The sequence below is a fragment of the Hoplias malabaricus genome, chromosome 6, assembly GCF_029633855.1.
Source record: "Hoplias malabaricus isolate fHopMal1 chromosome 6, fHopMal1.hap1, whole genome shotgun sequence".
NCBI classification, from domain to species: domain Eukaryota; kingdom Metazoa; phylum Chordata; class Actinopteri; order Characiformes; family Erythrinidae; genus Hoplias; species Hoplias malabaricus.
In genome coordinates, this window is record NC_089805.1 from 16,177,364 (window position 1) to 16,195,453 (window position 18,090).

An 18,090-nucleotide genomic window follows, 5' to 3' on the forward strand; every position below is an offset into this window, starting at 1 on the left:
GTCACAAATATATAATCCAGATTATGTCCTGAATAGGAGAGTTTGAGAACAAATCCACCTGATATAATGTAATAATAATAATGTAACCAAAGTGACACATTTAAATAAACTGTCTCACTTTGCTGTGTCTCTAATAACTGTGTATGTAATACACAGTTGTAATTTGATGTAATTAGATGTGTATCCGTTTTGCATTTTGTAATTACACAAGTGGATCTTCACAAATGTAACAGCATATTGTCTCTTATGTAGTCACACAGATGTAATAACATATATGTAATTACATTAACGATCAGACCGGAACAAGAAATAACTGAAATTCCACCTAAACACATATATAACTCGGCGAGATTATATCCTAGAAAAAAAATATAACATACCCATGAAGGATAATTTCAAAAATGGAACTGTGAATCAGAGGGACAATTAGCTCAAATTTAGCTTCAGGTCTCTGATTCTAACAAGCTGAATTTTATCTGTTTTGGCTGCCCCAGCTATCAGCAGCCTTGAGCGGCTGATAATCAACTCCTCCGGAGGAATGGTCGCTATGGAGATCTGCTGCACCCTTCCCCTGTCTGAATTGGAGGCTCAAGGACATGTGACTGTTACTACATTCTTGGACATTCTCACAGACTGAAAACTTGAATTCATTCATTCATTCAGCGCTGGAGTTTTAAACCCCTTAGCATCACTGCTGGACTGAGAACAATCCTCCAGCCGACAGTGTCCGGTGTCCACTGATGAACCACTAGATTACAATCAGCACAATTTGTGATGCAACAGATGAGCGACTGTCTTTGCCTTTATATCTATAAAGTGGACTAACAAGGTAGGTGTGTCTAACAGTGTGGACAGTGAGTGGACACAGGTTTGAAAATCTCCAGCAGAACTGAGAATGATCCACAACCCAAATCACATCTGCTCTGTGGGAGTCCCGAAAATTGGGTGAGAATCCAGGGTGAAACTCCAGAGTGTGTTCTGTGCTCTATGCTGTCTCTGTAACCCAACTCCATCTTCACCTGTCTGCAGACCACAAAATCCAACCACTCATCCACTACACCTCCATCTCACACTCCATCTCCACAGGCACAACAGAACATCAAGGACAACCTTAAAAACACTACAAAAACTACCCTAAAGTGTGGCTTCTGTTTCAAGAAAGGTCATATGCTGATGCATTGTTCATCTTGCAGCTATATTTTATTTGTTCTTATTGCTTATTTAGATTTGTTTAGTTCTTTTTTTTTTTCAATAAACTATGAAAAGACTGTTGCCTCTAGTCTCTTCTCTTTGGATAGATGTGTGGGGAGGGCAGACTAAGGGGCCATTACCTTGACAGTGGGGTGGGGACCTCTCACCTGAGTGTTCATATCTGTCTCATGCATATTCAATGTAGGAACCAGCGTCTGAGTAAAACACAGTGTCTCCTCACATTGGTTATGCTTTAGGAATAAACCCATGTACAATTTATAAAAACAGTGGAAATGTGGGAAAAAAACAGTGTGTTGCCAACACCAATGTTTACAAAGTTCTGAGCTCAAAAGTCTTGGCTAGAAATGTTTAGAGTGTGTTTTATCACAATATATCAGCACTTCTGTAAATAGGTTTTTGGAAAGTCTTCAGAGTAGATTTAATCAAAATATAGATGTTTGACACTCTTACTGTTTCAACATTGTTGCAGAGTTTATCCTGAACAAAAGCATGTTTAAAACATTGTGAAAAAATAATCTGAGATGGGTGTAATTTGTAAATAAATCAAGGCATGTCACACTACATCAGAGTGTCTGAAAAACCCTCAGACTCCAGAGGATGAAAGTGTAACTTTTACATAAATATTCTGGAATAACTGTATTGTAACATGGTAACAATCATATAATGAAACTGTTCTGTAATTACACAGTACTTACATTCCAGCTACACAGAAACTGTCCGCTTTATTCTAAAGTGTTGATTTTTGTAGTGGAAGTCGGACTGAATATGCTAATTACATTCAGGATTATGGATTACTGAAATCCTTGTATTGAGGACTAGTTGAAACTCTGCCTCTGTCCTCCCGGAAATTCCATTGTCTTAAGCTTGGGAGAATGGACTTTGATGACTGCATCAAACCAATCACACACACACACACACGCACACACACACACACACACACACGTGCACCCAGGGTCATCAGTTTTGGAGAACCAAAGCCAAAAAATATGTGCCTGAAAGTTGTAAAGTTCCCCTCTTCCCAAACTCTGAAGCAATCATTGTGACTCTCTATAAACACCCACTTGTAATAAATGATCCAGGTTAACCCTATGATGCGCATGAGAAGACCTGTCCAAAAGTATTTTTGTTTGGCGGTTTATGACCTTAATCCAAAAAAACTGGTAATCAGAAACAGTCAAACAGCTCTTTCACACTCCTCCACAGAAAACCCTTGTGACTAAAAAGGAGTCAAATCTTATCACCCTAGGAGTTAATCCTGTGATCCAATAATCTCACACACTCATGGTCGGCCATACCCTAACATTAACTCGTAAAACATGTCACATGGATAAAACCAGGATACTCTCCCGGTGCTGTCTATCACCCTAAATGTGATCTCTCTAAGAGAGATCAGCAGATGACTCAAATGAGTGGCTAAAATGACTTCCCTCTCAACTCATCTTTGTAACTTAAAAAGAGCTGCTGAGATTACAAAGATATTAAAAAATCTTCTGTCCCCCTGATAACCTCAAGCAAACACATACATCAATCGACAGGACTTTACGTGACAATCAGACTGATCCCACACTTGATGGTAAGGAACCTTTAATTGAACGTTTATTTGAAATCAAACATTCAAGGAAGAAACTGAGAGAAAACCAAGCATGGACCCACAGCACCCCCAAGTGGACAGTCTGGAAAACAATACTTCACAGACTCCTTCGTTATTTTCCATCTCTCTTTCTCTTCTCACTATATATATATATATATATATATATATATATATATATATATATATATATATATATATATATGCATGCTCAACCTGTCCAATTAGGAAGCAGCACTGTCCAAATAGGAAGCAACACTGTTTGTGAATTAATTTCACCTGCTGTTGTGCAAATGGAACAGACAACAGGTAGAAAGGAGAGGCAATTAGCAAGACAACCCCTTTAAAGACCTTTTTACTGTTCTATTTCTGGCTGATGTTTTGATCACTTTTGCATGTTGTCAGTGCTCTCTCCCCTAGAGGTAGCATGAGACGGTGTCTAAAACCCACAGAAGTTGCTCATGTAGTGCAGCTCAATACCAACAACACCAAGATAAGCAGATTCGCCATTGGCGCCCTGTGCTTTTCACGGATTAGAGCAAGTTCACACTGAGCACATGTGACAGATGTGACAGAGACTGGAGATGCCATGGAGAACGTTCGGCTGCCTGCAACATCCTCCAGCATGACTGGTTTGGCAGTGGGTCAGTAATGGTGTGGGGAGGCATTTCTTTGGAGGGCCACACAGCCCTCCATGTGCTAGCCAGAAGTACCCAGACTGCCATTTGTTACCAGGATGAGATTCTCAGACCCATTATGAGACCATATGCTTGTGCAGTGGACCCTGGGTTCCTTCTGATACATGACAATATTAGACCTCATGTGGCTGAAGTGTGTCAGCAGTTCCTGCACGATGAAGGCATTGATGCTATGGACTGGCCTGCCGGTTCCACAGACCTGAATACAATCGAACACATCTGAGACATCATCCACCAACACCACATTGCACCACAGACTGTCCAGGAGTTGACTGATGCTTTAATCTAGTTCTCGGAGGAGATCACCCAGGAGAACATCCGCTGCCTCATCTGTAGCATGCCCAGGCATTGTAGGGATGTCATACAGGCACGTGGAGGCTACGCACACTACTGAGCCTCATTTTAAATTGTCTTGTGGAATTTCTACTGAAGTTGGATCAGCCTGTAATTTCATAACCACTTTTAATTTCAGAAGGATTTCAAATCCAGACCTCCACGGTATAATAATTTTAATTTATATTGGTTATTTTATTTTGTTCTCAATGCATTCCACTATATAATCAATAAAGATTTTCAGCAATATTCCATTAATTGAGATCTAGGATTAGGTTATTTTAGTGTTCCCTTTATTTTTTTGAATAGTGTATATGATTCTTTGTTAATCTAAATCTAAAATGTATCTAAACCTGCTTGTATGATTTTCAAATGTCTATAACCAGGAGGAGATTAATTCTTCTTCAGTCTCAATGTGTATGATTTAACCTCTAACAACCCAAAATAATCTTTGTACAACCATATTAATGCACTCAATTTATTCATCCAGAAAAAAATCAATACTACAATATGAAATAGGTTGTATGCACCAATAAGTTAATTGAATTCATGTGGAACTCAAGACCCAAATCACATGATAGTCTCATATAAAATGAAGATTTTTTTTTAACAAATCTCTGTGTGCAGATCACTTGCCCCTAGATTGTGGCCAATCATAGTGTCCTCTAAATTCAATAACCAATCAGAAACATGAGGGCGGAACTACATACGGCCATAAAATATAGGCGCAGCAACTCTAAAGGGCGCTGGCACTTTCTCGCAAAAAGAAGCTCTGAAAGAAAAAGGAGAGACCTGAAAAAAAGAAGAACAAGCTCTAAGTTCTTAGCTCAGCTCCATGCTCAGTGCAAAAACACAGCATTTGTTTATATGACTAAAATGAGCATTTTCATACGTCATAATCCTCCAATTAGAGTGGCTGGATTAGCATGCTATTATCATATGAATACGAATGTGTGGGCCATCAAGGGTCACTGTTTGAGACTCAGAGAGAGACGTGCCTCTTGTTACTTATCATTCTATAACAATCATGTAAAAATATTTTCTTTTCAACCATACAAGTAGATCCTTTAGGGTTTCTGGGGGTATGTTTATTATGTTTCTATGACAAAAACTTGCTGAGTTGCATAAGTGTTTTGACACAAGTTCTGATTTATCCCACTGGCGGGTACGCCAACTCCAGAAGGTTAATAGAGTTTGAAAAGCTGCATACTGAAGCCAGGGTATTTAGAGTAGCACTAAGCTGCTGGAAGTATATTTTAGTGAATCTTGAATACAGCCACAAATATGGGGTTTTGCACCAAACAGAGAAGACCAGGCTTTCACTGATTCAAATAATAAAAAATATAATTTATTCACTGTAACAGCTTACTTATAACCAAAGTTCCATTTTGGTCATTTAAGATGGAATGGATTTATTCCAGTGGCATAAAAATATGTCTCTGCTACAAACTTTTTTCAGCAACAAATTTCAATATTCTAGCCATCTGATTAATTTAGCAGAGTTTGAATACAGTGTCAAGCTTTACTCAATCCCTGCTATGTAGGTTAAATATGTACTTTAACCCTTTGCAGTCAGCACTCCTGTGAGATTCTCTCTCTGAGATTCAGACCATGACCCTTGATGGTCCACCCATTCATATTCATATGATAACAGTATGCTAATCGGGCCGCTCTTATTGGAGGATTAGGACCACAACACAAAGTATGGATATGCCCATTTTAGTATTGTAAACAGAAGCATATTGCTGTGTTTTCACACTATGCGCGGAGCTCCAAGGTGTAGTCACACTTTTCAGCTGCCCGAGGAGGAACCATTTTTTGATAAGTGAAATACATTTTTTGTCAAATATTTTGGCAAATGCACAGAGCTCAGCAGTAAAGTTTTGATGCTCTCTACTACTTCCAAGCATATATATATATATATATATATATATATATATATATATATATATATATATAGACACACACACACACACATATATATAAATATATATTATATTTATATAAATTACATTAAATTCTTTGTTGCTCCAAAGTGGTCTGTGTCTTTGCTAAATAAATAAATAAATCACGATAACATACAACCAAACGATTCAGTTGATCTTTTTGAGGGGTGGGTTGGGGGCTAATGGCCCATTATCTTTGAGAGTGGGGAGGGGATTTCTCACCTGTGTTTCTAGAGTGGTCAATGTGTGAGCCACAGGTATAGAAAAATACAGTGTCACATAAGATTCATAGTAATATAGAAAAAACCTAAATAAAATATCAGAAATCTGTTAACACCCATGTCTACAAAGTTCAGAGCTCAAAAGAAAACTTCATAAATGTTCACAGTGTGTTTGTTCACTATATATAATCACCTTTGAAGATAGAGTTTAGTGTTAATTTAAAAACAAAACAAAACAAAAAAAAAAAAAAACAGATAAATGACATCCATACTTCCCTCACATTATTGTTGCTGGGTTTGTGCTGAATATTAGCATGTGCAATTTTTTGGGAACAAACTTCTTTAGGTAGGTGAAATTTGTTAAAATGTCAAGGCATATCAGATTACCTCAGACATGGCTAAAAGGTCTGAGACTCCATGGGGTTAACAGAGTATGACTGAGCTGTGACATGGAGCCTGGGTTTTTAAGGTAGCACCAGTCAAATGGAGCTATACTGGGGGATACGGGGAATTCCAAGACAGCTGGGTTTGACATACATTTAAACCAATGTATATATTAACACTACTTCCCTTTACAATAATATTTCAAGCAAAGACAGAGACCCACATGAAACGACAATGACTTCAGCCAAACCCATCTTTAGCTTAGTTCTGCTTTCTGCAACTATGGAGTCAGGCCTTGAGCCTACACATTTCAACAAAGCTCAGCTTTGTTCAATGAGTCAATCAATCTGTCAACCAGTCAACCAGCAAGCACATATGTCTCTCCTAGGCTGGCCCACTACATCGTCTGGCAATAATAAATAAGACACAATATACAATAAAGCAAAATGACAGCTTTTTAAAGTTTATAGAATATGACGCCATGCTTCTTGCCACAATTATTACATTTGTTGTACTACTAGTGTATGCTATACATTTCATAGAGTAGCAAAAGAAAACACTCACATCAGGCTGCAGCTGGCCGTTGATGGTGGAAGTGCGGAAAGGTGAATGTGTGGACAGGCGCTTGTCCCATTCGCTAGGCCTTGGCTCAGGAACAGACTCCATGAAACTGCGCTTTAGTTCACTGATACTGCTGTGATGACGCATGATCTCTGATTGAGTCTTATCCACATCCTGAGAAAAAAAGGAAACATGGAGAGAGAGAGAGAGAGAGAGAGAGAGAGAGAGAGAGAGAGAAAGAAAATGGGAGGAAGAAAGAACCAGAAAAGCCAAAAAAAAAATACAAAAAGGAAAAATTAAAGGACATATTGGAGTGGGAAATGGAGGCATGCAGAGAAAAACATGTTGCAGAAGGGAATGAGTTAAGTAATAAATCACAGAAATGGCAGTTCCAGAGTATAAGAGCAGTGAAGGTAAAGATGTGGAGGAATGAGAAAGAAGACATTAAATTATTCTGATGCCAAGAAAATATTTATTTTAGGTAATTGCATCTTTTAAAAAATTATGACTAGCATACATTTGCACAGCATGTGTACTGAATTGCAACAGCACTGAATGTTTTTATGCAAAAAAATCGTATCATCCAGAATTGTCATAGACATGTAAATTGTCTCTACTTGATTTGCAACAAAATTCTTCATTAGATTAGCAGATATATTTGACTGCAAATTATGGCTAATAAAAGAAATTCATTTTTAACTCATGGGGTCTACCTCACTTAAATCATATTTACTGAAGCAAAACAACCTATATGGCCCAAGGGAAAGTAGTGTTGTCTACTAGAGTACATACCAACCATGTCTAACAGAGACACACATACATAAGTCTTCTATTCATGTAACACAAATACTAGGAAAACAAGCCTGTTCTCATTTTTCTAGCATCTTGCCACAAAAAACTTAATGTTTTATAGTATGGTGGAGTTTTAGGACTACCCAGTACCAGAAAATAGATCACATACTAACTGCTTACACACAACAGTAAGGAAAGCATATGACCAGATCCACTATGACAACACACCAGCCTCTCCAATTCTGTATTTCATGTCTGTGTGTGTGTGTGTGGGAGAGAGAGAGTGAGAGAGAAAGATAGATTATACTCCTCTAGTAAATCATTTCATAAATCAAAATCCATACTGATTTCCCAACCAATTGAGACCATCATCCACCTAGAAACAGAAACAGACATGGAGAGGCAGAAAATGGAGAAAACTCAAAAGTACGGAGGACCAAAAATGACATAGATATAAGCAAACACACTAAACAAATACATAAATGCACAATAAATATATATTCATAAATTAATAATTGTATAAAATCATATCTGACATGAACATTACATAAATAAATGTCTCAACTCTACAGGGGTTGGACAATGAAACTGAAACACCTGTCATTTTAGACCACAATAATTTATTAGTATGGTGTAGGGCCTCTTCTTGTTGCCAATACAGCGTCAATTCGTCTTGGGAATGACATATACAAGTCCTGCACAGTGGTCAGAGGTATTTTAAGCTATTCTTCTTGCAGGATAGTGGCCAGGTCACTACGTGATGCTGGTGGAGGAAAACGTTTCCTGACTCCAAAACACCCCAAAGTGGCTCAATAATATTTATGCCATAGGAGATGTTCAACTTCACTATCATGTTCATCAAACCAATCTTTCACCAGTCTTGCTGTATGTATTGATGCATTGTCATCCTGATACACGGCACCGCCTTCAGGATACAATGTTTGAACCATTGGATGCACATTGTCTTACTGGTGCAATGTGCAGTTAATGAAGATTGGCCACCAGGCTGGTCCAATTTAGCCATGAAACCTCCCACACTAAAATGACAGGTGTTTCAGTTTCATTGTCTAACACCTGTATGTCTATTTTTTAGTGATATGTCGGTCGCGAACGAACCAGTTCAAAGAGCCGGCTCTTGTAAGTGAACAATGAGAGCCGGTTCCTGTCTAAGACCGAGCCATTTTTTTTCTAAGGCTTTGTCATTCAACCAATCAGAGAACAACAAGCAAGCTCCAACCCTCCAACCCTCCAAGCTGAGACACTTGGTTTTCCTGAATGCCAATCTGCTTTCCAAAAAATAGTTGAAGAAAATGTTAAATCAGTTAAATGTTTGTTGACAGTTGTGGTTGTTTTAATCGCTACTGTTGAATGCTGCTGTTTTGCACTTTGCAGAGTATTTGTTTATTTTATTATCCAGAAATGGATGACTATTTAATTTAATAAGCTATTTTGTAATACCTACCTTTTGGGTTCCATTGGCTATATTTCAGAGTTTACAAGTGATTTTTTATTAAGGTGTTTAAATAAAAATCCAGTTATTGACTTAACTTCACATTATAGCAGGATTGGTCAGTTTGGCTAACAAATAAATGGCTCATTGACCCATATCCGGACAGTATTATCAACAGAGTGGAGACCACACAATAGACATTTAGAGACATATAACCACGAAGTGGCAGTATTAACCAGGGTAAGTCCTCAAATTTAGATATTTAATTAGTATTTTTTAGGTTCAGACTATTAAGACAGATGTCTATGAGATCCTGACACACAGACACAAGAATCACTGAGCCGTGTACTGACTGACCAACCCTGCTTTTGAGTGGAGTTAGGACCACCAAGCCAATTAATATACAGGCACAGAAATACAGAAAAAATAATATATAAATTTATATAAATATATAAAGTAATATATAAATGCATAAATGTATGAATAAACAAACAAATAAGTGTATAAATACACAAGTAGACCATTTTAATGTTGATATATGAAAATATAGAAACATATGAGGCAAGCATTTATTTGTGCATTTATACACACACACACACACAAAACACATCATTTTTGGTCCTCTATACAGAAGGTGTTATACACATGGCTCTGGTCTTGCATATCTACAATATGCTCAAGCATCACTGAAACACTCACATAGTGGATGAAAGGCCAGTTCTAACCTGTTGACTGATTGAGTAAGCTTTCAGGCAAACAGTCAATTTGTTGTATGCATTCCAGTGGTTTTCAGCAACTGTTTCACTGGTGCTTAGTGCAATTAGTTTTTACTGAAATCTACTCACAATGTGATGTAACTACAACCCTGTCTCCATAAAATTTGAGTATGATGTGCCAAACCTAAATAAAAACAGAATACAATGACATGAAAAAAATGTAAATTCTTTACTTAATTTATTTAAATATCCATCCATCCATCCATTATCTGTAACCGCTTATCCAATTTAGGGTCGCGGAGGGTCCAGAGCCTACCTGGAATCATTGGGCGCAAGGCGGGAATACACCCTGGAGGGGACGCCAGTCCTTCACAGGGCAACACAGACACACACACATTCACTCACACACTCACACCTACGGACACTTTCGAGTCGCCAATCCACCTGCAACGTGTGTTTTTGGACTGTGGGAGGAAACCGGAGCACCCGGAGGAAACCCACGCGGACACGGGGAGAACACACCAACTCCTATATTTAAATATCAAAAAAGAAAAAATATCAGATATTGAAACTAATTTTTCTTTTAGTTATTTTAGTTATTTGCCCATTTTGAAATTGATGCCCTTAACACATTTCGAAATAAGTTTTGAGAGGGACATATTTACCACTGTTCTGCATCACCTCTTCTGGATGGCAGCATATGATGAACATGTATATTGTTCAGCATTAATTGTGCATTTACAGACATGTTTTTTTGTGTAATTATAAGTTGGATGGTCCCTCTTGTTGGATCGGCCTTGCCCCTTGCTGAAATTTCTCCTTATTCTCTCAATCTTGTAAAGATATTAAAGATTATAGCTCATGAAATTCCCAAGTTTTTTGCTCTTTTACTTTGAACATTATTACTCAGGTATTGCTGCAGTATTTTTCAGTGTATACTTCCACAGGCTTCTTTATATGTTTAAGACTCTCTGGGGTGCTCTTTTATACTCAATCATGTTATAGACATGTTGCCAATTGCCATCTGCCACCAGGTGTTTTTAGCATTTCACAACTTTACTTTTGTTGCTCCTGCCCCAATTTTTGAAACACATTGCTAGCCCTTCAAAAATCACACAATTTTCACACACAAATATAATTTTCAGTTTCAAAATGAAATCTATTGTCTTTGTTCTATTTGCACATATATATTTAAATGATTTACACATCATGGCTTTCTATTAAGAAAAATCATAAAATATCAACTTACTAAGAAGTTTCATGCCTACCACACAGTTTACTAAAAGATAAAACTGCAGGTGAATTTCAAATATGCATCATCATTCAAACTGCCAACTAATCAGTAGTGGTTCTGTGAGAATTACAATTTCAGTAGGACACATTAGGTTATGTCATTTTTCACATTTCCCTCTGATGCAGAGACAAAAGCAGAGTGGACAAGCATGTGAGTGTTTCAGGAATACTGTACTGATAATAGATAAGTTTGGATAAGATTAACATTCTCATGCACAAAAGGCCTGGGAATCTCACCTGGTACCATGAACCAAAATTAACATTTCTATGTGCACTGCACATAGAATGAAGTTGTGATGTGCTTAATGCTACTTTCAGAATTATTAAATCTAAAAAATTTGGTAACGTGTCATATGCCAGTAAATTACCAGCATTAATGCTAGCTTTCAAAGAATTATTATTTTTGCTAATATTTGTATATTAAAATTATATTAAAATTATGTATTATTTTATTTTATATAAAAAAAGAGAGGGGGGTATTTATTTGCATTTCGAAAAACTTATGTGCACCACAATTTCTGGCCAGCACAAATAGAAATGAACTAAGTTACTTCTAAGCAAGATTCAAAACAATGTGTCAGTCTGAATTAGAATAAGTACATATCTTTGTTTAATGTAGATATTTTATGATTATATAAAGCAGAACAATGCAGTTTTATGTATTAATGTCATTACAAATATGCAGCTATTAATTTGAGCTTAAAACAAATGTAAAGTATCTTGTAAAGTATTTAGCCAAATTAAATGCATTGCCTTTGGGCATTATTTAGGTGTGAGAACAAAAAGATAATCAAATGATTTTTTATTTATTTGTTTAGTTATTTTGACATTTTTAGCTTTGTATCAACCAGGTGAACAAGAATCTTTTCTTTTGTGCAAAAACACCCTCATTGACTGTCACTCTCTAAAGCATATGCCATCCATCCTACAACAGCTGACCTTTACATGTAGTGAAACTGTTTAGAATTAATTTATATTCAACAACACTCTCTCCAAGCAGTGTGCTGGTGGACACCACATAAATCTGATATAATGACAATAATAATAATAATCTACAGCCGTTGTGAGATGGCTCATGTTTATACAGACACAAAGATGTGAGGCTTTAAATGAATATGTGAATGTGGGAGAGCATGAATTCTTCAACTTGTGGTAAAGCACTGATCATGATTACACAATGAGAATTGAAACAGCTTTATGCAGAGGGGTCAATTATGCAACTATATAAAATATATGACTGGGAAGAATATCTATAAAATACGCATTAATATATTTTAATATGAAACATATATTTTGATTATGGACATGCCATTAATATGGGCCATTAAACCATGTTCACAATAGACACTGAAATTAGTCACAAAAACAATTTTCCTCCATTTTAAAATGGAGTCCAAGCCATGCACAATTTTGAGCTAGCCTGGTACATGTTCAGTATTGTTGGACTATATGTTTTTATTTTCTTTCTTTTTATGGTTGGTGAGTTAGCAGGTTTGTCATCTAACAGCACCAGAATGGATTGCTTGCACTTTCAGCACAGCCTGTTACACAAACAGAGGAAAGTAAAAGCAAGAAAGTAAAAAAAAGGCGATTCCTGAGAGTGGGGATATTTGCTCTAAAAACAGATAATATTCCCAAACATATATTTAAAGAAATGATACTCAAAATCAGAACAGAATATGAAAATATTCAAAAGAGAAGCAAGTACTTGCATTAGAATTACTGAGGTAAATAGTGCATGCCAAGCCTTTAGGATTAAGCTACAAATAAGAAACAAAAAGAAAGCATATGGTGAAAGGAGGAAATGAACAGAGAACAGCAATCAGTGCAAGAAAATGAAGAAACAGAAATGTACCATGCAACAGGGCATTCAGCAGAAACAATGAGCAAAAAAGGGCAATCCCCAGATGCTCCATACAAACCTCCAACATTAAATTGCTATGTCTGATATAAATAGTTTCACCCTGAAGTTTCTTAGCTCTTTTCTGTAAAGGACAAAAATAGGAAGAAAATAAAATTATGATGTCTCATTGAGGTACAAATAAGCAAAAGAATTCATATTTACAATCAGATAATTTCAGTGAGGCATTCACTGTGTAGTGATGATGTCAAATCACATGTGAAATACAGGAAGACATGCAGCAAAGCAGAGAGATCAAAAGTTTGTGCCTGAGGTGTGTTGTTTGATATGGTTATTAGGAAAAAAATGTATACTGCCATATATTTCTAAACCTGTTACAGAATAAATGTTCTATTACTTGGCTGAAGGAAACTGTGTATTAAAGCTGAAATTCATTTAAAAACCATATACAGCAATAACAAGTATACACCAGCAACACACTTGGATACCTAACATCCAAAGGGTGTAAGAGCTTTTAAAATAACTGATACAGTGATTCCTTAATTGAAGTCATCTAATCCTTACAGAAAATGAATGAATTAACCTCTCTCAAACAAAAACAAATTGTTTTTAAAATAACAATAATAACAACAATTTGAAGCAAATTGCCAGCGCTGTATTCAGCCTCAGAGTGACCAAGCACAGAGAAGTAACTGCACACACACACACAAACAAACACGTGATTCATCACAGCCTAAACATAATGACATCCAGCTTGTAAAGGCACATTTTTACAAGTATGAACAAATCCAGGCACATGGCTTAAGCAGATGATGAAATAAAAGAAACAAATTGGCAGAATCTTTTATTTTGTGATGGATGACAAGCACTGAGGGTGATGGGACAAAAACAGTGTCTTCCTCCTCATGCTGTAATACTGGAGATGAATTGAATTCAAACCTTCTGTATTCGCATCTCCGTATCTGCTTGCGTGGACTGTTCCATCCCCAAGTGTAAAAACAGAGAGCCATGTTAAAGCCCACTGCATATATTTGTTGTGTGCTAACATTCCACACAACTCAAAAGTATATCATGTCAACAACTTGATTGTCATTAGCAATTAGTACATTTTTCACAAGTACAAAATACATATGTAATTTAATGGACCAATAACATCTCCATGCATACAACATATATACTGTTGGTTGCTTACTGATAAGGAGTAAGACAATTCAGTTCTATTCCTAGAGGACAAGAGCCCAGCTCACACAACCCTACTTAAACACTTCTGCTAAGCCAGACCATCAACAAATGTGTTGAAAGCGTTAATAACTAAGGTGCTGTTTGCCAGCTTTTCAGGATTAGAGCTAAACACACTACGCATAGCAGCAGGCTTTATTTTACAATTATTTTTAAAAATAATTATTACAGATATAATGATCATGGTTTATGGTGTACTAGCTTAATCAGCTTAGCTCACATGGCATCAGAGAATTAAAAAAAATCATACAGGTGTATCTCAATAAATTATATATATTTATAATTATATATTATTATATATATATATATATATATATATATATATATATATATATATATATATATATATTACAGAGTGATCTATTTCAAGCATTTATTTCTTTTAATTTTGATGACAATGGCTTACAGCCATCAGCCTGGGTGATCAGCCTGTGGCACTGCCCAGGATGTTTTGACAGCAGCCTTCAACTCGTCTGCATTGTTGGGTTTGGCGTCTCTCATCTGCCTGTTGACAATATCCCATAGATTCTCTGTGTGTTTAGGTTAGGCGAGTTTGCTGACCAATCAAGCACAATGATGCTGTAGTTATCAAACCAGGTATTGGTGCTTATGGCAGTGTGGACAGGTGCTGAGTACTGCTGGAAAATGAAATTTGCATCTCCATAACGCTTGTCAGGAGAGGGAAGCATGAAATGCTGGTGTCTCTTGACCACCAGCAGCAGTCCACTTCTTGTGAATCTCCCTCCAAATTTTTTGAATGGCTTTTTCTTGACAGTTCTTTTAAGGCTGTGGTTATCCCTGTTGCTTGTCCACATTTTCTACTATACTTTTTCCTTCCACTTAACTTTCCATTCATATGCTTGGATACACCAGGAAGGTGTCAATGACTGCCTTCTGGACATCTGTCAATTCAGCAGTCTTCTCCATAATTGTGTAGCCTACTGAACATACTCCCAACCCTTTTAATGGAATCAATATATATTCATGGACAACGAACTGTTCTCCTCATACCTAGAGATACAATCAAGATTAAGTCATTACTAAGGGACCTTCGAGATGACCCACTCACCATTCCAAAGGACTTGATCAAGACAAGTCTTTTTCCAAGTCTTCCAATCAAGCCATGTAATTCCCACATTGAATTAAGAAATTAACTTTCTTTAACACTCTTCAGTGGCCGCCTTAAGCTACAAAGCCACGCTACATCAAAGGTCCTTTGTCTAGCGTCTGTGACAACCATGTCCTACAATCTAATTTTGTCATAATTGGGTAAAAAAAAAAAAAAATATATATATATATACATATATTGAAATCCCTGATATAAACTAACCCGTATTTGTAAAGAGGAACACTTTTTTTTTGCATCAACAACGCTCGTTTGAAAAGTGTGATGAGGATCCTAATGGTCTTCAGAATATTACTTTAATCTCATATATTACTCTGTACTTGTGCTAAAACTGTTTCATATGATATGTACAAACCTCTGTGGAATAACACACTGAGAGACTATTTTAAACTAATTGAATGTTTTATCTACAAATCTGAAAATGAGGAACATATCATTTGTGACAAAGTTCTTTGTCCTTTGTCCCCGTTCCTGCCAAATCCAGAAGGAGGAGCCTCAGGACTAAACTGTGACTGAAATACTGTGACCCAACCACAGCGGCTCTGCCAAATCCTCAAGGTCCAATCGGAGCGCAGACTCCTCCCTTGAGGCAGGATTTACAGAAACCTTAAAAGAAGTCACCACCAGTCAGTACGTCAAGAAAGTAACAGTCAAGCAAGCCAGTAAGAAACGAGTTCCTGCTTAGAATCAGAGAGAACAGCGAGTGAGAATGCAACTACAAGGACATAACCTCAACAAAGGAAAATCGACTTGAAGATCTACAACAGCAAATCCTCAGACTCATAGAAAGCCTCCTAAAAGAACGGGCTCTATATTAAGTATGGGACCTTCTGCAGAAAGATAATATTTTTAATTATTTCTTTTAATTTGTTTCTTTTGTTTCTTTTATTTGTTCTTTGCTGCTCCACAAAAGCTCCCATGCTAGAACTGATCCACGGCTTGTAAAATTTGCTTTTGCCAAACAAGTGAGCACGTCTGAGATTAGTTTATAGAACAGTACAGACCCCGCCACTCACCACCCAGAGCGCCAAAAGACCAGCCAGACTATATCGAGAATAATAGAATGGGTTAATTTTCGTTATATACATATACAATTAGATTAAGAGTCACGCCTTTTTTCAGTGCAAACACACATGGAATATAAAACTCTCGGTGGATCCAAGAACGCTTAAAGCCTCCAACTAGGAATCACGTCTTCTCAGGATCGCTTCTCAACCGCTTCTAAGAGATGGCCCTCAATTCACCCTGACTACGTAAGGTTGACATCGCCGAGATCCCACCGCAGACCCGAACTTCAACTCGAGCGAACCGCTGTGAAAAGCTCATCCTTAGGTGGTCCGGTAGGCCCTCATGCACGCTTTTCAGGGTGAATGCCAAATCCAATTTTAACTAGTACAAACCTCTTTTAGTTACCAGTCATTAATCTCTTAATAATTAATCTCTTAATAATCTCAGTTAACGCACTCTACACAGTAATTTCCTTCCAACGTACATTATTGAAGGTAAAAGGGATTGGTTGACCAATTAGCCTGTATAGCGTTGATAATTAGTCCCATGTTGTGAAGGCTATTTTTATCCAAATAAACAACTTTTCTAAGTTAATTCTAACTTATTGAGATGCACCTGTATATACTTATAATATGGAACTATTAGCCATTCAGGAAATATTAAAGATATCAAATAGATTTGCATCCTTCTTTGGGCATGTATCTTATGCAGATGACCGAAACCTGAAATCACACACCTGACACTTACTCTCCACATTAGTAGCTGTACCCTGTCACACTCATGTCCCGTTTAGTCTGTTTTCCTTTCTCAGCACATGGCTTTGTTTTGTTTATGTTCATGCCCCGCCTTTGTTCCGCCTCCTCGTCTTTTCCCTTGTGATCCGTTTCAGGTGTTTCTCGTTTGTTATCGTATTTAAGTCCCCTTCCCTCACTTCCTGGTGTCGTTCATTGTTCCTAGTTTCTTGTACCTTGTTACGTGCTCCGTTCGCGTTGTTCAAGCCTTGTTGTTCTTTGTTTCGTTTGCCCTGTTCTTCGTATTGTTTGTTTCGTTTCTCGTGCTCGTTCCTCTTGCTCGTTTCACGCTCGTTTCATGCCCCAGTCCTGTTGTGTTTGTTTCATTGAGTTTTGTTAAATAAAGTCTGTGTTCTTAGCGTTTGCGTCCGCCCTCCGTCAGTCCGCACCCCTCATCCCTTATCGCCCCTAACATACCCGCAGGGGCATCACGGTGCCACCTCTCATGCCATGCAACCGTCTGCAGGTGCAAACATTAACACACACTGATCTCTCTCACAAAACCCTTGTACAACCTGTGACCAGCATACCTGCATGTTCTGTGACTTTTTTGCTTTGTTTTCCCCTTCCCAGGAGCTGCTGTTCTTGCAGTGAATCACTGGTGTAGTTTTACCTCAGTTTTAGTGGTTTCAAAAATGTATAACTTTTTAACTATATATTTGCGTTTGGAATCTTAGTGTTTTATATGTTTACTGTAATAAAATACTCATAAAATACATGATACAAATTCAAAATAAATGCGTAAAATGACATTTTCTGTTCCTGTATGACTGTGCCCCAGTGAAAATTCCATAAAGGCATTGTTGGGTACATTTGTGGTGGATGAAGCTGACTGGCCTCAACCCCAGCAAACTGACCTTAACCCCACTAA

General features: G+C 37.3%; 1 protein-coding gene across 3 annotated transcripts in view; it reads right to left on the minus strand.

Moving 5' to 3' along the window:
- Positions 1 to 18,090, minus strand: part of epb41a (erythrocyte membrane protein band 4.1a) — a 166,827-nt gene that overhangs the window by 35,858 nt on the left and 112,879 nt on the right. For 2 of the 3 annotated variants that reach the window (XM_066675380.1, XM_066675379.1), the window contains exons 13-15: positions 13,995 to 14,030; positions 13,117 to 13,179; positions 6,947 to 7,117 (exon numbers count right to left, since the gene is read on the minus strand). In XM_066675380.1, coding sequence (XP_066531477.1) covers positions 6,947 to 7,117; positions 13,117 to 13,179; positions 13,995 to 14,030 — 270 coding nt within the window. The remainder of the gene's footprint in view (positions 1 to 6,946; positions 7,118 to 13,116; positions 13,180 to 13,994; positions 14,031 to 18,090) is intronic. The other variant, XM_066675382.1, reaches the window with a different exon arrangement.